This window comes from Ursus americanus, chromosome 10 (genome assembly GCF_024610735.1).
Source record: "Ursus americanus isolate L20-20 chromosome 10, mUrsAme1.1.p, whole genome shotgun sequence".
NCBI classification, from domain to species: Eukaryota; Metazoa; Chordata; class Mammalia; order Carnivora; family Ursidae; genus Ursus; species Ursus americanus.
In genome coordinates this window covers 13,388,519-13,411,041 of record NC_142136.1, presented here as the reverse complement: position 1 = coordinate 13,411,041, position 22,523 = coordinate 13,388,519, and the positions used below count along the sequence as shown (strand labels likewise).

The 22,523-nt window shown below is 43.4% G+C and overlaps 1 protein-coding gene across 5 annotated transcripts in view; it reads left to right on the top strand.

Annotated features, from left to right (window-relative positions):
* MBNL2 (muscleblind like splicing regulator 2) overlaps positions 1–22,523 on the top strand; it is a 154,239-nt gene that overhangs the window by 29,664 nt on the left and 102,052 nt on the right. For all 5 annotated transcript variants that reach the window (XM_045810981.2, XM_045810983.2, XM_045810980.2 and 2 more), the window contains one exon: positions 17,064–17,839. In XM_045810981.2, the coding sequence (XP_045666937.1) occupies positions 17,666–17,839 (174 nt within the window). In that variant the 5' untranslated portion in view covers positions 17,064–17,665. The remainder of the gene's footprint in view (positions 1–17,063; positions 17,840–22,523) is intronic.

Genomic DNA, 22,523 nt, shown 5'->3' with positions numbered 1-22,523 from the left:
ACATGCTCAAAAGTGTATTAGATTTTTCTTAGGAGTTTTCCAACAAAAATTTTTCAAGCATATAAAATTTTAACTGATAAATGTTGCTGAGTAAGAAGCATTTTAGATATTGAGATTAAAATATCGTAACTCTGAACCATCTCCAAATTTGTTAATATTTATGATATCTCTTTGAAAAATAAACTATGATGCATACCTAAAAATAAAACAAAACATAACGTATTCTAATTTTCAAAGCATGGTGGAAGATTTTGTTGCCTTATGATAGAAAGGAAGGCATTTAGCAATATTCTAGGGGTGGCTCACGAAAATTTTGGTTGTAAAAGTTTAAATTAAAACCAAAACTAATGTTAACAACTTACTCTAATGCGTTTACTCTAACTTACCGCTAAAATGTCTTCTACAAAGCATTTGCCTCTATTTTGAAAATGTATTTTTCAGTCTAACCATTTGATTTGAACTTGCCTTTTTGACTTCTTTTGACTCTAAATCTAGTTCCCCCTTTAATATTTAATTCTTATGCTTGTGGGAATATAAAATGATCTATAATTCTAAATACGTATTATCCTCAGTCATAACGTGGACTCCTAAAAAAATAGTTAATTTGATGGATTTCCTATAGCAAGATTAATTGTGTCAAGTGAGAGCAAACACAATTGAAACCAAATGGGCGCAACTTTTCAGTGACATGAACAGCCCAGGTGCCCTTGGCCGTCTCTGATATTGTAGTAAGTAAGTTAGTACATTAGATTTCCCAGCCCCAAAGTTGTGACCCTAAATCCAGAGTATGCCCCCATGATCATTTTAGGCATGGGAATGATCTGGAGAAGCCCTGTTGTGTTCTCCTCCAAGGAGGGTTAATGATTCAGATGAAATCTTTCATTTTAACTCTGTGTTTCTGCTGCGGGATAACAAACCCCACTGGGTCACAGGTGTCTCCCTGAAGATCTTTGTCACTACAAGGCAAGAAACATGACTCCTAACGTGTCCAAGGCAGAGGTGGCCCTGGAGACCCTATTGTTCAGTATTTCTGAAGTGTTTCCACTGAGGCATCCTTCAAGCAGAGGAGAGAGCAGTTGGTCTCCTGAGGCTTAGAACAACTGACAGAAGAAGGCTTCTTATTTATCTGAAGACTCTAAATGGTACCTTCTACTCCATTGTATATGTCTGCTCTGATATAACAAATTCAAAATTACTAACCCCTGAAGTTATTTGATTTCCCCTTTATCCCAGCCTTTTTTAGTAAAATTGATGTTTTCATAAGCTACACTATATGTTTGCCTTGGGCTGTGTGGCTACTCAGACCCAAGTCTGACAGCACTGCTTGGTCCAAGGTCTCCTTTTCATGGTTGGGTGAGCTGAATCCTAGAGAGGGACTGTGACTCACCCCAAATCTCCTACCCCCTACCCCCCCTTCACTGTGCAGAAACTAACTCAGCGCCTCTAACTGCCAGCCCCACCCATTTGCTGATGATTAGGCAATGAGGCTACTCCCCAGGGTAGTCAAGTGTATTTCAGAGAAAAGCCTTTACTTCTTACACTTTTCCACTTTGGAAAAAGAAGTGCTGGTGGCCCTTTCCTTCTAGAAACTGCCTGCAATCTAGTGAGCTCAATGTGTTTTCGGTGGGGCATGAGGTGAGTGAGCTAGTTACCTATGAAGTGTCTGTAATCTACTCAGGGACTTGTGTATTCGAGCACTCCATCCTCTTCCTGACTCTTGGTAACCAAAACGCTTCTCCCTCTGAAGGAAATTGTTGGAAAAGCTGAAAGCATTGGCCTAAGACACATAAGAGTGAACCCTTAAAACTGCTGGCTTGGGGACAAGATCTCCATTTTCATTGGTTCTCTGAAAATAGAGCAACTACCATTTGAGAGGCTGGGTGCATCTCAGAATGCCTGTTAGAGCAGAGTTGATGGGGAGTCAGTTAAAACAGCCAGCACCGCGAAGAAGTTGTAGCCAAGCTTAATAAATATTTTCTGCTGCTGAGTCATTCTTACTGGAAAAAGTAGTGCAGACAGGATCATCTCTGCCAAGTGCTACAGAGGTTATCAGCGTGGCCTTAACCAAAATTTCCACCATCAGTGTTGCAATCTTCTGCCCTGGCTCGATGAAGAAGCCAGGGATGAGATGCGTTCTACTGGGCTCTGCTTCCAGTCCTCTGGATTCCTGCATAGACGGTGGATCTCTTGGGTCTCGGCAACAACCAAATATAGATGGCGCAATGGAAGTTTCAAGTTCGGTGGTTTGCTCAAGGGCAAACTGCACCTCTTGACTCTTAGCGGTTGTGGATTTAAGTGAGCCATACGTTTTTCATTATATACACGCTTTTGTTAAATCCTAAGAAAGTCATGCCGATTATATGTTAATAAGCAAGATATCGTTTACATCTGCACGGAGTTCTATTATAATCATAAAAAGTATTTTGCATTTCACCCCCCTTTAAAAAGAGACTTCATTAGTAAAATAATGCTTTACATGGTGAAGCACTGCTATGTGGACAAGTTGCTTTTTCTTACACACTGTTAATGACAAAATATTGGGGAGGTTACTGGGATATACAGACTGTAAGTAGGTAGCCCTGTGATCATCTGCATACCAGAAAAGGTATTGTTCAGGTTCTCTCTCTTTTTTCCTCTCTCTCATTTTATCTTGTCAGATTTGGTTTGACTCAAAGCTATTGGTTCTCTTAGAGAAGGAGGTCAGCCCAGTTTGAGGAATAAGCGGCCTTCAAAGAGCGGTTGAAGTAGGCACATGGGAACGCAGGTGATAAAATCATTTTGGAAAATAACGAACAAGTAACTTGAGAGCTTGTCGTGAGGGTGGGATCACAGGTTATGCCAGGTTATTAATTTCCCAACACAGCAGTATGCCTCTTAAAAAACACTTAAAGGAAAATGGATACGTTTTTGAAAGAAATGCAGTTGGTAGAGGAGATTAGGGAACTGAGTGAACTCCGCAGGTCCTTAGACCCAGCAAAGCAAAAGGATGTGCATTTAAATAAGAATTGTGTATTTGGGGAAGTATGCAAAATATGGAGTTGAGAACGCAGCATCTTGTCCATTAAAATAGCCGTCTAAAGATTTTGTGGTCCGTCTCCGTAATACCAAAGCACCCCCTCTCTGTGTGTTTGTTTCCCTCACACTGGGCTCCTACGGAATGGCCCTGTCACAAGGGAGCAGAGCCCCGGGCATAGACGGTGATTAACAGGCTTCGCACTTTGCTCCTCCTTTCACAGAAATTAGGGAGAGCCCAGGCCCCTCAGTTTCCCCTTCCTTTAAAAGGGAAGCACGTTGGCCTTCTCAGAAGTTGCTCGTGACCAGGAACAGCGCAGCCCGTGACTTATTTTTCCTTTCCCCCAGTTTCCCTGTTGCACTCCTTAGAGTGGTGGCCCGCTGTTGCCATGGTGACGCAGCACCGGGTGCCGTTGCTTGGAAATAACGTCAACTGGTGGCAGCGGGGAGGCAGAGCCGGCCTGGTGATCAGCCTGGGAGGAGTGCCCTGTCTGCTGGGGAGGGGGAGTGGGGAGGGGTACGGAGGAAGGAACAGGCCTGGGAGCTGGATTTGACAAGTCCCACGTGGTGTTACCTGCCTCCAGCGATTAGCATCCTGTTACCTAATGATGCCCTTCTGGGTTACATCAGAGTGCATTACGTTTTTATAGAATATGCACTTTGTTGCCAGGTTTGTCCTTTTTTAAAATTTATTTTTTTTTTTTTTATTACTCAGAGCTCCGGGTTTTAAGTGCAGTAAATATCTGTTGTTGAATTTGATTCTAGCAGTTAGTTCAATTTCCTGAAAGATAAGAGAAATCATTGACTCCGACTCATTTCTGTAGGCTGCTTTATCCTTGGGGCTTGAGTCGTTCCTCAGCGATTTTAAAAACTATGGCAAGAAACTCATTTTTTTTTTTAACTTCTAAGGTGAGTGAAATGACATTAAAATAAAAATCCTGTGTTAATAGATGGACCTCTCCCTCCTGATTTTCTGGGTTCTACTTTTCTGTTTAAGTCAAATGGTGCTTTGTAGAGAAATTTTTATTTTGCTAAATATTAATGAAATACCATCACCTTGGCATGTCTGACCCTGGTGGTATCTTTTTCATAGTGTTCAAACAAACCAGTAGCATTCTGCGTCCTTCTGGGGTCTTCTGAATCTTTGGAATGTCCAATCCACATACCCCATATCTTGTCCATGCCAGAATAACGGTGTTCTGCGAAGTTAGTGGGGGTGGGGTTGGATGTGAAAAGAGGTTGAAGAATTAGAAGGTTCTTCCCATCAGAACCTCTCTGGAATGTATTCAACCTCTGGATTACACATCTCAGGAAGAAGGGGACCTGGCTATGGCCACTGTCTCAGGGGACGAGGACAGAGGAAGATTTGCTCTCTCTGGTCTGCCTTCAGAGATACGTTAAACCCCCAGAGTACACTGTGTTGAGGGTCCATTTGGCTCAAAAATTGGGCCTTCACTTGCTATGGAACTCCAGGGCCAGGGATGGCACCGCTCGGAGCCCAGTCTTATCAAGGAACATATTCACATCACTTTCAGCAGACCTTTCTGCTGACAGCCTTCAGGAGCCAGGATTGCTCCCATTGAGAGAGTTCGAGACCCTCCTGTAGGTCGGAGACTATAACAGCTCCCACCACCACAACCATGAGGACTGGGCTGGAGGAATTGGTGGGTTCTTGGTGCACAGTAGCATTCTACATGCTGTTTTAGTAGAAAGAGAACATGTAAAGAAGTATTAAACCTCTGGGGTGCCAAGACCCTAGGTCTGTGTCCTTTTTTGCAGGCTGGAGCTTAAGTATTCAACACGTGCTCCATCCTGGTGCTGAGTGCAAAACCCTGTCACTTCTCCACCCTACCTGGGCGTCCCCTCAGATCTGGACTTTGGAGCAGAAACACAATGGGCTCTCCAAATGCCCCCTCCCCCCATACAGATGCTCCTGTTAGATCTCACAGCTCAAACAGCCTGCTAACAAATCTAGGCCAAACCCAGCAGAGCTGATAAGATTTCCAGAAGAGTTCCTAAAAATACATCTCTCCTTAAGTCAGCCTTGCCAATCACTGTACAATCACAGAACTTTAAGGGCAGAAGTGGCCTTAAAATTTATTGCACCCTCTCCAGTTTAAAGCTAAGAAATTGGAGTCCCAGAGTACCGACATAGTAGCAAGAGCAACAATGGTTGAGGAATATTTCAAGTAACATCATGAGGATGGAACGAAACAAGCCATAAAGACCGTCACAGACTCTGGGCTGTGTAGTATATTCATTCATTTCTTTGTCCATTCATCCACACACTCATTCAGCAAATATTTACAGAGTGCTTACTATGTCTTAAAGTTTTCGTGTTGTGCTAGCTGTCGGGGATACACACAGACCTGCCCTCACAGATGTTACATTCTGGTTGGGGGAGAAATTGAAAAGATAAGTAAGTACATATGTGAATATCTAATAGTGATAAGGACTTTGGAGAGAAATAAAGTAGGGTGAGTCGGAGTGAGGAGGTAGGACTGAAACCATATTACATCAGGAAGGGCCTCCCCATAGGCTGACATCTGAGCCATGACTACACCTGAGCCATGACTATCTGGGAGAGGCACATTCTCAGCAGAGTGAGCAGTGAGGTCAGAGCCCTGGGGCAGGCCAATGTTTGCTGCTCAAGGACCAGCCACAGGCAAGGAAGGGTGGCTTAGGGGGAGTGCACAAGGAAGCAGGAGGTCAGGGAAGGTGGGCTGCTCACGAAGGTCAGTATGGGCTCTTGGCTCTTGGCTTTCACACTCAGCAGGTGGGGAGCCATTGGGAATTCCCGAGCAGAGAAATGACATGATCTGATCACATTTGCAGAGGATCTCCCAGAATAATGTGTTGAGGTGGGACTGCAGCGGGGCCTGGGGAGAAGCAGAGGAGACTGGTTAGAAGCCTGTCACATTAACCCAGATGATGGTAGTTTAGAGGAAGGTGGCCGCCCTGTGAGCGGTGAGAAGGGGCTAGATTTGGGCTCTGTTAGAAAGGTAGAGCCGGAAGAACTTCCTAATGGATCAGATGTGGGCTGTTGGAGGGAGGAAGGGGAAGGAAAAGGCGACAGAGACAAGAGACAGAGAGAGGGCACAACTCTGGGGAGTCGTCACGGTCTGGTGGGTTTAGAGAATAAACTGGGGGAGAGAATGGCGAAACAGAGCCATGTGGATTTTGCAACCAAACTGCTTGCGATCGAGCCTGTTCCCCAACCCCTCCACACTGGCCAGCCACGGCTCTGCGAGCCTCCGCCTCCTCCAGCTGCCACTGGCCGCCGGGCATGAACGCTTTGATCTCTCTCAGTTTTAGTACCTTTCACCTCAAAAGCATGCTGGTGAAAGGCTCTCAACAGATGTTTGTTTTAAGCCGGTAGCTGGGTCTTATCTCGCCACTAAAGATGTCCCAGGAATCTCTCAGTCTATCCACCTGCCTTTTTCTGCCCATTGAGATGTAGGCACTTCTCCGAGCTCCTTCCCGATGGCTGCTCAAACTAAGGGAAACCACTGGCTTTTCTCTCATTTCCAGAGCACACGGGAACTGATCCAGTCCCTCTCGGTGGGGCAGACCCGCCATGCCTGCTTCTGACATCACTCACACCCACCCGCAAGACACTTTACACACCTAGATGCATTATGATACATGCTCTCAGAGAGCAGATACAGTTTCCACAAGAACAGTCCTGTCCCCCAGGTCCTCAACTCCAGTCACCTCCACGGGTACTCTTGGGAGAACTCAGGCCTTCTTGCTACTTTAAACTGTCCCATCTCCAAGGCCTTGACTTTTGAAATTAACAGCATCCCTTCTCTGTCCCGGCTTTCAAATGCCAAGGGCAGATGGAGAAGGGGACGAAACCGTACGTTCATTTTCAGAACACGCTCATACTGTCACACTGAGGTCGTGCCTCCTGGGCCACTGGCTTGATCTCATCTCTTCTGCTGCTGCCCGCAAGGGCCATGTGAAGCTTCAAGAGCTCTCTGTAAGCCCCAGCCCCACGCCTGCCTGTCTGGGCAGGTAGACCCTCTCTTACCAGACTCAGAGGGCGGGGGCCACGAGACAAAAGCTGCCCCATTTCATTTTCGTGCTCTCCAGTTGGAAACCAGGCTGTCTCCTTCACTTTCCACCTTCTTTCAGCCCCAAGTCTGAGAAACGAGCATCTTCTTTCTCGAGGGTCCTCCACAGGAGCTGGTGGCCTCATCCCTCCTCGTCCTCTGGGCCAATTCCAGCTCTCTGGCCCACAGCTCAGTCCTGCCATTTCCCCACACTCCTGCTGTGTTTCCCTCCTTCCACTCAGGAAAGAAAGGGAGGGCTGGAAGTGAGATGGAAAAATCGAGCTCTCTCCCACCCCCCTCCCGGGGGGGCTTCACTTAGTGCAGCCTTCCAGTTCTGTGAGCAAAGCCCAGGTTGACCAAGGGTCGCCTCCCCAGGAGCGCACAGGTAATCTGTGCCATCAGACTGCAAAGCAAAGAGATTTCCACACTTCCCAGGCTGCTAATGGTGTTCTCGAAGCACCAAATACTCCAAAGAGCTCCAGGCACTGAGTGTTCATTTCCCAGCTGTCCTCCCCTCTCCCCCTGCAGCTGTGAACTAGGGAAAGTGCCACCTGGAAAGTCGGCTGCGACATCCTCGTTATGCCATCTGTCCATGTGCCCATGGTCTCCTTGTGACGGGACCCTTCTGGCCACTCCCTCCATCTTGGAGCTCTGAAACTCTCTCCAGCACCCTTGACACTGCAATATTTGGAGGACCTTTTGTCTCTTGTTGTTTTTTTCTATGGTTTCGCTTGCTCCTCTTCTTTCTGTCACCTCCAGGTAACTGAACGGACTGTCCTTGACTCTGCTCAGGCGTTTCTCATGTCTCCCCTGAATAGAAACTCAGATGTAGATACAGACATCTCTCTCTCTCTCTCTGTCTCCTTAACCTCAATGCCCCTATTTCCAATTAGCTTCCACGTGCTGGCATCCTTCCTCCTGGGCAGAGCATCGGTGTCCACACAGGATCCAAATTTTGAAGTCCTCTTTGACTGATCTCTTCCCTGCTCTCTTCATTCCCAAAGATTATCCGTTTCTAATGAATTTACACAAGCCACACCCTCTTTCTTTCCCTTCTCACTACTGCAATGTAATTTTCGACTTCGATTATGCCTTTTCTCTGGACCATTGCTATAATCTCTAACCAAGGCTAACTGCCTGTGAGACCTTCTCATTCTAATGCATCCTGGGTCAATCTACCAGAGGGAGGCTTCCTTCAGCTTGGGGTCTTGTCTGGATCCCTCCAGTGCTCCCCAATATCTACCATACTAACGATCCTGATATTTTATACCTGAGTCTACTTAGTCAGACTTGCGTGGGCTACAACCCTACGGCACTGTTCTCAATGGGGACAGTACCACCCTGTAAATTGAAGGAAACATTTCTTCGGAAATTTAAGGGAACATTCTTTTCCCCCATTTTCCAGATGACTAGAGAGCATCTTGAAAGTGTAATGGGCAGGAGCATAGGATATTGACCTATTGCCATGTTCGTGACTCCCTCAGAGCAAAGAACCAGCCTATAGCTCGTGACTTTTGAGTGTCCTGCTGGACATTCACAGAGATAAAAATCCTGTTCATAGTGGTCTGGGTCAAGATCTTCACTGTGCTTTTTGCGCAAAGCATTCTTTTTTAATTTTTAATTTTTTAGACGGTCTTAATGTAACTGTATTTTTAAAGAAGGCAACAACCGTGTAAGTTGAGGCAAGATTCTTCCTTAACTTGTTAGGGACTGTAACAGGAATTGTTAGACATTTTGAAAAGGCACATCACTCGTCATCCCTCTGTTAGTCTGCATTTGTGCCTGTCACACTCAAAATCGTGGTGCATGCATGCAGGGGTGAGCGTCTGACCACCTCACTCTGTCTTCTAACATACGTGTCCCTAAGCGCTGAAATTTCAACATACATGATATCTGTTTTGTTAAACCTTAACTTCCTTTGACATCTTAGTTATGTTTCCGTGCGGTAATATATTGATTTTTACAACACTGAGCTTGTTGGCTCTATGTTTATTATTTTCATTTGGTGATCATCAAAGTTATGTCACAAAACTTTTGTCCCAAAAGGGAGGATTGGCATTTGTGAGGCATCCAGACAGATAAGATAGCCGTTCGGCTGGTTATATTGGAGAGAGAAAAGGAAAACACTTGGCTGAAAAGCAGTCCTGTCCACCAGGGCTGTGGCCGGGGAAGGAAATGGAAGTTCTGACAAAGACTTCTCTGGGAATTCAGGGGCTAGACTGCAACCTGCAGCTCAATAATCATTTTTTTCTGACTGCAGCCACTGGGTCCTGGACATCCAGGAAACCGGTTAAGTGCGGTCAGACTTAAATGGTATCTAATACAATTGCTTTTATTCTCATAAGAGCGTCCCCTAACTGAATTATAAATGTTTAGATAGAAAACACAGACACAGTGAAAAAACATAATTTGAATACAAATATGTGTTGAATATATTATATCTGGCTGTCGTTTCAGGAGTGTATTTAGAAATTTCTCCTCTTCTAATTAAAGATGGGATTTCTTTCTCTGCCCAATCCTGGAAACTGCAGTGAGAATGGACTGGAAATTGTGGTGTGTTAAAATGACACCTGGATTTTATTAATCTTTCCCTTGCATTTTAAGATACAAGAGAACATTTTTAGATGGGAATTTCTCCTTTTATACTGTTGTCATGAATGTTGGCTTATCAGACCTGCCATTGTGACCTTGGTGGCCAGGGTTCTGATTTCCTCAAGGAAATGTATTCGGAAAGTGTGTTCCACAGAAAAAAAGTACCATGTAAGATGAAGGCATCATTGTTAACCTCGGTTCTTTTTCTGCTTAGAATGAATGTGTGTTTGGAATTAGTCTGAGAAGAGCATCCATCAAAAGTTTGTCTAATGTTATGGGAAGGACTTCCTAGAGTGTACCAACTTCACAGAAAGGACCTTTCTACTCTCTGTTATTTAGACTTCATTTACTTTACAGAAATTTATAAACTTTAGTGAGTGGAAGTTATTTCCGCCTGTCACTGTGTGTGTGTGTGGTTGTGTGTGTGTGTGATTGTACATGCACACAGATGTTAGGCATATAGATGCCATAGCTAGTGTTGGAAAGGGATAACTACTGTATAGAGAGTACTTATGCTATTTAATCTATACTGGTTGCAGTACATACATTTATGATTTTGGTGTTTTCAACCCCTTGATTCCAAACAGGAAACTGGAACTTGGAAAGCTCAGGTGACATCACACAGCTAATTAGACTAGAGGAGCAACTAGAACCCCACGTAGAAAAATTGATTCTTACCCCTAAGCCATACGAAAGTCTCAGAATGCCATTTCATGTATACTTTTGGTAAATTAAAAAGAAACCCTTTTCAAGATTCTATAAAGAAACATCTTTTTAAGGACAGTCACTTCTGCTGCTCCCTCCTCTTCTTCAAAAAGTCAGTGAGGTCCTTTTCTACTTTTGCAGTGGGCCTCTCAAGTTTCAGTATTTTTATTGGTCCATTGGGCTTCCTGTGGAGAGCCCCAGTGAGGGACCTCTTCTCGGTGGTGGCTGTGATTACAGGGCAGGATTACACCCTCTCCTGGAGGTCAAGTGGCTCTCAGCCCAGCACTCCAGCCCACAGCTTCTCCTGTCGTCTCCCGCCCAGGCGTCTGCATCTGATAGGTGCGGGATGCGGCCAGTCATTGATCAGGGAAGAGAGCCCACTGAGAGCTATTTTAAATCAAGCTCCAGAAATAGAAGTGGGGATGCTCAAACGTCAAGCCGCTCGCAGGAAGGAAAAATCATGCTTTAAACACATATTCAGAGAATTTTAAACATTAAAAAGAGGAAACCCAAAGATGCTCAAAATTAGAAATTAGGAAACTCAAGGAGACATAGTTTCTTTATGGGAATGAGATTTATGGAAAATAAAATTAAAGGCATTCCATAAATTACTTAATGGGTAATGAGTCCTTGACTGTCTGACTCAGAAATCGGTTTGTTTTGCAAGGACCCTTTGATGAGCTCGCTAGGAGGCCGATGTCTGGCAGACAGCTAAATGCCATAGGTGACCAAAAGTGAACTATTTTCCTTAAGGCAGTCTTAAATTTTGGTCAATCTCAGCCTCAAGATCAGGCATGATTGATGTTTTTCCCTTCAAAAATGTACAAACTAGCTACAAAGCGTCAGCAAGGCAAGGACACCTGGGGTCCCCAGCCCGGGCTTGTCTGGGAGCTGAGGGGCGTGGAATGAAGGGAGGTCGCCTCGCTTGAGGAGGGAGGGCCGTGCTTTCCAGACTGGCCCCCTGCACCATCGCAGAGCTGTAAACAGACGTGAACAGCACATTCTTTCATACAGCCAAAAGCCACAGCTTTCTGAAAATCGAGCACCTAGAGGAGTTTTAAATGTATTTTGAAAAATGAAGTGTCACGTAAGTAAAGACGCTAAAAATAGCTTGCGATGATTTTGGAGAGTTGAGCAGCAAGTCCTTTGGTATTTCAGGAAATACTACAGAACTTCATTTCTTTATCCTTGAACTTTAATCTTGCTTTTCTTTTGAAGACGGGTCCCGAAGTGAACCTTGATATTCATTATATCGGGGGCCCTACAAAGCAGTCCCTCTGTAAAGAGCTCTAGCAGGAAGGGGCTGAGGGCTGAGCTGCTGCTCGCCGGGGGCCACCAGCCCTCTGAGATGGTCCTGCCTCAGACGAGGTTCCTCGAAACAAAGCCTGATGCACCCCGACCAAAGGACTGCTTCATCCTGAACAAAACCTACAAGCTAGGAGTTAATTGATTTTTGTAATTCTCATAGAATTAAGTTTTGTCTGGGACAGTTCTCTCAGGTGTCTTTTGTTTAGTTGAGTTGTGTTTCGATCCATCAGAAACACAGCCCCTGGGAGAAGCCCCCAGCCAGCCCTCCTGCAATTATTTCTGCGGGAATCCGTGACCCCAAGACCCTGTGATCAACTCAGGGCTGACATCCTTATTCCCTTGGCATAATCAAGGGAGCCAGTTAGAAATGCTTACTATAGCAGTTCTCAAACTGGAGCAGGCTTCAAAGTCGCCCTGGGAGGGCTTGTTAAAACACAGCTCACTGGGCCCCACCCCCGGGTTTTCTGAGTCAGTAAGTCTGGGCGGGGCCTGAGAATCTGCATCCTATAACACTCCCAGGGGCTGCGCTGTGCTTGCCCAGGTATTGCACTTTGCAAATCGCAGGGCTAACGATGCTGGGTTTTGAAGATCAAATAATTTATCCCTGGGGCAGCTCCTCACTCTCACCCCTGACCTTCTTGGCAAGAAACAGGGTAAGCCAATGGCGCCTGCTCGAATTTCCCTTCCAGGATAATACTGAAATTCCCTATTCAGAGCCTTATTCCCTTTGTTTAGACTTCAGTGCGTATTACAACGCAGATGTTCATTGGAGGAGGACCAGGAGTTCGTTTGACAAACATTTGTTGAGCATATTCTCCACACCAGGCACTGAACTGAGTTCTGAGGATTTGAAACTAAAAGAGAATGTCTATTACATACACAAGGCAAACCTGGAGGAGCTTACACTGGGTGCAGGCGGTTGGATAAGTCAATATTTAAGTTCTTGAGAATTAAGGGGGTCATACTTAAAAACGATCACCAGGTACTGTTAGAAAGTGGGCTAGAGAGAGGTCATCAGAGGGGGTGGTGGGGGTCCACGGAGCAGGATTTCAAGATGCAGAGGCAGTGAGGGCCTGGCCACATCAGTGCTCAGCCCGCAAGGGCACCGGCACCTCCTCTTCCCCGAGGGGCTCAGAAAGCCAGGAGAGGGAGAGAACACGAGGCTGCCGAATGCCCGAAGAGGACAAGGAAAGGAACACCAATGGAGAAACAGGGCCAGAGAAATCACTGGGAAGAACTACTTCTGAATTCTGCCCGGGTTCTGCACCGGAAGGAGCTAATTGGGATAGCATTGATTGGGAGGTTGGAAATAAAACTGAAGCACCAGTCAAAAAGAACTGAGAAAAATGGCCACACAAGCAGAGCATTGGGAGAAACGTAGAACAGAAGGAACTGGAAAATCATGTAAGCAGGAGACCCTGCTTCCCAGTGCAGCCCAGAAACGTCTGGGAAAGCTAAAAGGCCTTGCGTGCTAAGCAGGACCAATGGCAGCATATGCGGGACCTTTTGAGAATGAAAAAAAAGGTGCCCTCTCCACTCAGACACATTTTCCCAGGGGCCCCTCTGGGCAGATGAACAAGAAAATGCTTCACGCTTCTCCCCACGCACCCAGAGTGCCAGGGAATGGCCTTCACCTCTGTGTTTCCAGCAAGCCCTAAAACCAAGTAGGCTCCGGGGCAGTGCTTCCCGCATACTTGGGGCTGTGCTTCACACCCAGGGTGACCGCCTGGGCCCCAGTGTTTGATTCGCTTCTGGGTTACTAGCAGCTAAAGGAAGAAAGCAGGTGTCGGGCTTTTGTGAGAACACTATGGGATCTGTACTTGGGGAGACTTCGCTGTGGGTTCCTTTCGGGTGCAAAATAAATCAGTCTGAGTGCTGAGGGATGCCCCCAGATAAGTGGGCCCCTGTATCCCGTTCTGTCAGTTCCTTTGATCTCGAAGCCACCGTCCTGATTTCCGCATCTGTGGGTCAGTGAGAGGTGTAAGCCTGGCCCTCGATACAGAATCCTGAAAGTGGGTTTATTCAATAAACATTTATGGAGTGTCTTGCATTGGCACAGCACATCACTGTTTACAAAGTGTTCTTCTTTTCCTCCATAATCTGGCCTTCGTGGCAGCAACCGTGTCATGTAGGTAGGAACTATTATCCACATTTCACAGACGAAGAAATCGGATCTCAGAGAAATTGACTTACCCAAGGTCGCATGAAGGAACCTTGGCCAAACAAGGGCTAGAAGCTGGCTCTTAGGACCAGATACTTTCCACCATTCCATGACATTCTATGTTGGCTGAGAGAAAAAAAAATGCAAAAGCTCCTCAGACGTTGCCATCGATAGAAATGTAATGGGAACTACATCTAGCTCTGAATTTTGGAGGGGCTAAAGAGAAACAAGTGAGTTTAATTTTCATAGTAATATTTAATCCAGTTAGTTAAAATATTGGCAACTCACCATGTAGTAAATATGAAACAATATTAACGAGATACTTTCACATTATTTTTTGTATGAAGTATTTGAAATCAGTGCGAATTTCACATGTAAAGCACAACTCAGGAGCTGAATTCAGTGGAAATGCTTGATCTGTATTTAGGTTTAATATACAACGGAAAAGTGGATTTATGTACTCGAGTCAGTCCAAGCACACTTGAAAGTTTTCCAATGACCAAATTGAGGATCAGTGTTTAAGTTAAATTTACATTCATTAAGAATAAACAAAAATTTAAAATTTAGTTCCTCAGTGGCACTAGCCACGTTTCAGGTGCTCAGAAGCCACGTGCGGCTGGTGGCCTCCTTACTGGAGCATGAAACCCTAACGTGTCCCCCTTCCTCCTGGGAATCTACAGTCTCATAGATCCGATATGTATTTTGGTCTATGTGTTATCAGGATTTAGACCTGTCCTTTGGTAACTGTGTCAGAAGTTGGTTTCCTCTATCCTCACCCATCATCGGCCATCTCCTTTGGTGGCCTTCCTTAACCTCCTTCAAATCTGCTCTCTCTACCTTATTCCCACAAGTGCCTGCTTGTACCCATTCCAGAAGCTGGAGGTTGTGATGGCCTAAGGCAGGCAGTGTCTTTGACAACAGTAGCTCTGTAACTTTCAGGATAGAAACAGAGAACAAGCTGGAAGAAAGGGGATTCATGAGAAGATAACAATATATTTAGGTACAATATGATGTACTTCCATCTCCTGGAGCATCATTGATTTACACAAGATTCCGGCCATCAGAGAGCATGGCTCCTCTGCTCTTAAAAGCAGGTTCATCACCCTAAATCTGACCAGCTAAATTCTGGTTGTATTTTCGTAGTAACTAGAAATGGCAATCTGTTTTTCCCAGGAAAATAATGATTTCTTACTCAAAAGTATAAGCAAATGCATATCCCATTCACTGGACTGGGTCTAGAGCGTTGTTCCTGTGTGGGTTTTAGGAATACTTGAGTAATTACTCATTTATCATCTGTGCATAAATACATGTTTGCCTGTTTCTTTTCCTACATGTGAAGCCATGGCCAAGGTTGTGTTGCCTTTGGGGATGAGCTTCTCCTGCATTTTTGTTGTCCTGTAATCCCATCAGACCCTGGTCCATAGGACTCGGGGATTCTATGAAATATTGTGGAAATATAAACTAGATGTGGCCAACCTATCATTTGCAACCCCATTAGCAGTGCCTTGGCTCCACTGAATACACAGGCAGGAATGTTTTCTTGTCCCTTGCTTCCCTCATCCTTTGTTCTCCACGGGGGTTAGAGATGGGGGTTGAGGTAATGAAGATGCAGGCCCAGGCTGGTCTGCGAAACCTGACCCAGAGTAAATTTGGTTATTAAACTCATCTTCTTGAACTGCCTAGTTAAGCGAGTTGATGTTCGCTGCTGGGAACACAAGGCTGCCAAACAGACAAGCAGGAGCCTGTCTGTCCCCTCAAATATTTTACAGTCGGAATTAGGTATGTGTCATAGCTCTCGAGGTTGCCAGTTTCCTTAGATGCACATACAATTATTACTCCCTCAAACACTTCTAACAAGTAATAGACGTCCTGGGAAGAAGTAGCATTTCCTACTAGTCCCAAGAGACGTCCTGCTAAATAAATGTGCCATGATCAGATAAGCTTGAGAGACGCCATTGTTTCTCTTCCCCTATTAGACACTCACTCAAGAGCAGACAAAACCAAAACAGAACAAAACCCTATGGCAAGGAAGCCTGTTTGGCCCGGTTTACCTGGAGTTAACTAAACTTAATTAGCATGAGACCTACTTTTTCAGGGAACATTTGTGAGCCATGCAAAAATTATTGTCTGAACTTATTTGTACATGCTGATTTTAAATAATCGACTTCCAGTTTCCATTAAGTTCTTGCTTAAATTTTTTTTTTTAAAAAGGACATCAAGGCTAGGCAAGCAGTGAACGCAGCTTGTGGCACGTACAATCTATGAAAACAATCAGCGTCTGATAGTCAGTCCTTTATTCATCCTGGACCCAGCAGTGTTAAATTTATAATATTTTAATGACTCCATAATGCTTGAAAATATTAAAAGCAACTAAATACGATGATTTTAGAAATCTAAATTTAGTAATTATATTTTTGTTGTAGGTATGTGATTTAACTCCAGCATTCCACAGAACGGAGCAGACTGTGACCCCATTAAAGCCTAAAGTGAACTAAACTAAAACTAACTTGCATTCATCCCTTGAGTCACTGAGTCAGTCATCAGTGAAATCAGTCAGTAAATATTTTTTGAGGACCTAATGGCCATGAACTAAGGCACTAGGGACACAGAAATGACAAATACAAACAGTCCTTACTCTCCGAGTTGCTGACAGTGTAGAGGGGAATTCTAACGTGAAGCAAGCAATACTAGAGAGGAAGTCAGAGGGACCTAAAAATAAATATTAGGAAGCTTCTACCTATCGGTTTCTAAGTTCAAACCTCTGTAAACCAGGAAGGATGTAAAGAATAAGGAGCTCATGCTTCATCCAAAATGCCAATACCCTTATTATACAGGAGAGACACACCCCGAATGATTGTTTAGAGCATTTCCAACAATGAAATCAACGGCCTCAATGTGAAATTAATCGGAAGCCGGGGTTCTAATACGCTGTTTTGGAGATGAGGCGCATTAGATGGGATTGTTTCAGAACGCCTAATTATTGTGTCTGCCACACGCATGTGTTTGAGTCATTCCTAACTTTTGGACTGCTGCCTAGATCATTTCTGCAATACGGTCGCAGTTGTGTTTTTTCTCTCTCTCTCTCTAATGCATAACTTTCCTCACTAGCCTCTAAGCTCAAAGCTCAAAACCGCACTTTTGCAAATTCTAGATAAGAGCCGAAACAGTTTGTCAAAGTGTTGATTCCACCGAGTTTGGGTGTAAGCTGATGTTTTCTTTGTGTTCTACAGGTTCAGGATTTAAAAGTGCCTGTGTGAAGTCACTTTCGCTGGGAACTGCAGCCCGAGCTCTTGCGGTGTTCAAATCGTTCTTCCTTCAAATACGCGTTACCCTGACCTTACGGTGGATGAAGATACCTCAATTGTCTGGCTTTGCCAACTGCTCGATTTCAGAATTTAGGAAGGTGGAAGGAAGGAGAAATCCTGCCGAGATCTGAGCGTCTACGTGGCTTATTTTCCAGCACGGTCAATAGCCGTGAGCGTCAGAACTGAATATTCTCCCAAGGAGTGCCATGATATTGAAGTCACTTTATTAAAAGCAGTTGTGTCTGCAGATCGGTCGAGAGACTCGGACGTTTACAGCCAGAGATGACACTGAGCGTGCTTCTGCCGCGGCCCGCAGTCTTCAAGTGGGGCATATTGATTGATGAGTGACGGCCTGCCGATAAATTCTCCCCGCACCGCTGCCTGGATCGGACTTCACTGAGCAATCCGTCACTTTACCTTTGGACGCACATGTGGGGTTTTTCACAGCAGTAGTTTCAGAATTACTGGGACCGGGATTGATTTCATCACCTGACGGAAGCGAAGAGAATCCCCGGCGCTTGAGCACCATGGCCTTGAACGTGGCGCCAGTCAGAGACACAAAATGGCTGACGTTAGAGGTCTGCAGGCAGTTCCAGAGGGGCACCTGCTCCCGCTCCGACGAGGAGTGCAAATTTGCTCACCCCCCCAAGAGCTGCCAGGTGGAGAACGGAAGAGTCATCGCCTGCTTCGACTCCCTCAAGGTAAGGGCATGCGTTTCCCGTGGCACGTCGATGGCACGCTGGATTTTCCGACGGCATGTTTTCCGTGGTACTCGTACAGGAGTCCCACAGTCGTTTCTGGGTTCTGTTTTCTTGTTTGTGGTGACTATTGGGAGATTTTCACCCACGGTTTTCTTTATATCAGGCATACATAAATTTTTCACAGATCCATGTTTAAATTAAAAATACATGATGGTGTATTTTGGGTCTGGCATGACATTCATGTACCCAAGAGTTTTAAATCAAAGTCTGGCTTGTGACAACTGAAGATAAATATTTTATTAACGTTTGATCTTCTGGAGGTTATATAAAGGTGAAGAAATTGAATGTGTCACTTTTATGTGCCAGTTAGTCGGCTGCTCCTCTTGAAGAATTTTCTACTCTTGTGGCTTGTATTCTTGACCAGGGCCTTCCTAAAATACTTTTTAATAGGTTTTTCATTCTCTCTGGCAATTTGTCGTGGCTAACAGAAATTATTGAGTACACACTCAATACTCCTGAGAACCCACTGTGTGTAAGTTAACCCATCACAGAAGAAATGAATGTGATTCAAGATGGCATCCTTGAGCTCACTGTCTGGGAGGGAAAATACAGCACGTCAGCAAATAACTATAATACTAGACAGAAAGGGACACGTGCCTTAAGGGAGAAATAGACCTCTGTGTGGATCCGTAGAATGAAAATCTAATTGAAGGAAGTACAAGTGACTCAGCCCATAATTCTTTGAGGTTTATTTTGCCCTAAAATATGGATTCTATGAATCCCAGATTGTCTAAGAAAGTCCTAACGTCATCATGATATTGTTTCCAATGGAGGTAAGATACGTGGATTAAAAAAAGCTTAACGTTTACATATCTTCAAAACTTCATATAATACGCTTACTGAAGAGTAAAAAAAAAAAAGTTGATCTATGCTTTTGGGAAATCTTAGTGCTGTGAGTTTACAAAATAGTGATGTTAGCCTATTCTTGGATATAGAAGGGTTGGGTTTGTTTTGGGGGATGATTTTTATCTAAACTAAAAAGTTATATCTTATGATATTTGTAAGTCAAAACTGAAATATAAGACTTCATATATTTAAGTATATTTAAAAGGGAAAATTTGTCTATACACTAAAAGCAGAAGGATGTATTTAAAGCCCAAGAGAAGTCTTTTAAGGGTTAAAATTTGAAAAATTAGGTATGCTATTTATCTCAATAACTACCTCTATTTTATTCCTTTTTCTCATAAAAAGTTTATTAGATTAGACTTTAAAAGTATGAATTATTTTGTCTACACAAAAATAGATGGATAAATTACAATTATATAAAGTATAACAGTATAAGCACATTTTTATATTATATTTATTTTACTTTTAGTCAAACGAGTAAACTATGTATTTGCTTCTATGATTGTCACCAGTGGAAGCATTCACTATAAAAAGCAGTGTAGATTAAAAACTAGATCATAAGAACTTCAAGATATGGAAACAGGTCAGAGAAGAGAAATTCGTTTTTCAGGTCATCCCACTTCCTTCGTTTTAGTAATCCGAGCCTTTTCTGATTGCCTATTTACTATGAAACTAACATTTTAGGAAGTTTCTTAAAACTTTTAATTCTTTTTTTTTAAGATTTTATTTATTTATTTGACAGAGACAGAAAAATTAGGTATGCTATTTATCTCAATAACTGCTGTTATAAAAAATATATATATTTTATATATATAAATATATAAAAAATAAGATTTTATTTATTTATTTGACAGAGAGAGACACAGCCAGTGAGAGAGGGAACACAAGCAGGGGGAGTGGGAGAGGAAGAAGCAGGCTCCCAGCGGAGCAGGGAGCCCAAAGTGGGGCTCGATCCCAGGACCCTGGGATCACGCCCTGAGCTGAAGGCAGACGCTTAACCACTGAGCCACCCAGGTGCCCCAAAACTTTTAATTCTTTAAACTAGTTAAGGAAATATGAGGGAGATACGCCCAATGTATCAAGGTTAAGTATTTCTTGAATATCAAGAAAACAACAACTCCCAGATCCTTACAATTTATTACCTCACTGTGGATTCACCAGGAATTCACAATTGTTTGGGAATTCCATCCCATGGAGAAAGGATCCAGAATGGTTATGTTTAACATAAAAACATGAACCAAGCTATGAGATTGTGGAGCTTTAAAGATCATTTTCAGATGTGTCTAGTATAATCATTTTCAAGTGCTGAAGCATAGTTCCATATTGCCTTAAGTTATTGGTTCCCTTTGAGAATTGTAAATTTTCAGATTATTCAGTTTGAGTGTGATGTCATTTATTTTTAAAGTTGTCAAAATGTAAAGAATGTGAAAGGAGCCCTAGCCCGGAAGAATAAGACAAACCCAAGAATAAGACCCAACCACTTCCCCACTTTGGGTGGGTCACTTATCACTTCTTAGCTTTTGTCTCATGGGTAAAAGGAGGATATTCACCAGTGAAATTGGCTTAAGCATGCACAGTGCTCAGCGCTGTGCTGGTCTATTCACCTTGCAAGGTGGAGGTAAGAATTATCAGTTCTTACAATAAGGACAGGTAAATTAAAAAGGCACTCAAGAGTGGTAGCTAAAAAGAAAAATTGTGACAAACATACTTAGGCTGTTTAATCTTCATTTAATATTTTATTTATTTATTTATTATATGTTATTCACCATATAGTACATCATTAGTTTTTGATGTAGTGTTCCATGATCCATTGTTTGCGTATAATAACCCAGTGCTCATCGAAACACATGCCCTCCTTAATACCCATCACCGGACTAGCCCATCCTCCCACCCCCCCCCCCTCTAAAACCCTCAGTTTGTTTCCCGGAGTCCATAGTCACTCATGGTTTGTCCCTCCTCTGATTCCCCCCCCCGCTTCATTTTTCCTTTCCTTCTCCTAATGTCCTCCATGCTATTCCTTATGTTCCACGTATGAGTGAAACCATATGATAATTGTCTTTCTCTGCTTGACTTACTTCACTTAGCATAATCCCCTCCACTTCCATCCATGTTGATGCAAATGGTGGGTATTCATCTCTTCTGATGGCCTAGTAATATTCCATTGTATATATGGACCACGTCTTCTTTATCCATTCATCGGTTGAAGGGCATCTCGGCTCCTTCCATAGCTTGGTTAATTGTGACATTGCTGCTATGAACATTGGGGTATGTGTGCCCCTTCTTTCCACTACATTTGTATCTTTGGGGTAAATACCCAGTAGTGCAATTGCTAGATCATAGGGTAGCTCTATTTTCAACTTTTTGAGGAACCTCCACAATGTTTTCCAAAGTGGCTGTACCAGCTTGCATTCCCACCAACAGTGTAAGAGGGTTCCCCTTTCTCCACATCCTCGCCAACATTTGTTATTTCCTGCTTGTTAGTTTTTTGCCATTCTAACTGCTGTAAGGTGGTATCTCAATGTCGTTTTGATTTGAATTTCCCTGATGGCTAATGATGTTGAGCAATAAGACCGTGTCGCTCAGTGGAATCAGGCTAGGACAGAAGTGCAAGGTCTTTGAATGAACTCTGGCTGGTTACAGGCGAGCTATCATTTAAGACAAATTATTTTACCTCCTTGATTTCAGTTTCCTTTTATTTAAAGTTGATATAATAATTCTAATTTCATAAGATTACTAAAAAGACTAACCAGCCTAAGATATGCCAGACGCCTAGAATAGGGCAAGACATGGTAGGGACTGGTCGTGGTAGTTATTTTCCCTTCATAATAAAGTATCGTGCAATAGACATTGATTTCGACGACTGGCTTTATAGGCAAGACGTGGCCAACCCATAAAGCGTCCTGCTCTTCATGTGTCCAAACTCTTTAGAAGCTACGGTGTGAGTGTTAATAACTCAGTGATGCAAATTAGTCATGACATTACAAGAAATCAAGTTTGAGGCAGGCATTGTTTCTGTTGTTATTGTTTGTTACAAGGTATTTTCTCAAACACTGTGGAATATTTTTATGCATAAAAATAGGTAAGAGGAATCTGAGTTGGCATATCAGTATAGAGATGGGGCTACTGTATGCCTGAGCTATTCCTTTTTTTGTTTTGTTTTTTATTATGAATTATTTGCATCCATGAGTAAACGTCTGTAAACACTTACTAAACAAATTTGTGGGTGGTTAGAAAAGAGATTTGCAAAAGGTCTTTGGAAAGAGAATTGCACATATATAAATACTTTTATAAAAGATGTTTCAGAAAATAGAGCAAAGTTCTTATGATGAAAACTGTACTTTATTCACAACTGTTACCTGTTGCAGTTTAAGTGAAACCACTGAGCATGCATGGCATTTGTGATGTTTTTTTAAACAGTGGATTTGCTTACATTTTTTCCAGAAGGCCAGAACATTCTGGAACATTGTGTTTTACAAGCTAGGTTAACTTGACAAAATGCAAATTGCTTCGTGAGCAACTAACTTCCCTGCAGCCTTGACCAACCCCATCTCTGTGCCTTTATAATCTATGAAACAGTCTCCCTCAAAGTCGAGATGTTTGAGATTTTTCTTTTTAGGTTCTTTTCCCCGTAACCGAGAGAGGAACTAATCTGGCTTGTTTTGCAAATTGAAACATCCAGAAAGGAATAAATGAATTAGCTGTAATGCTTATTGAGACGAAAGGTTTTGGCATTTACCACTTGATGAAGTATTTAATATATTTGCTTCGACATGTTAAT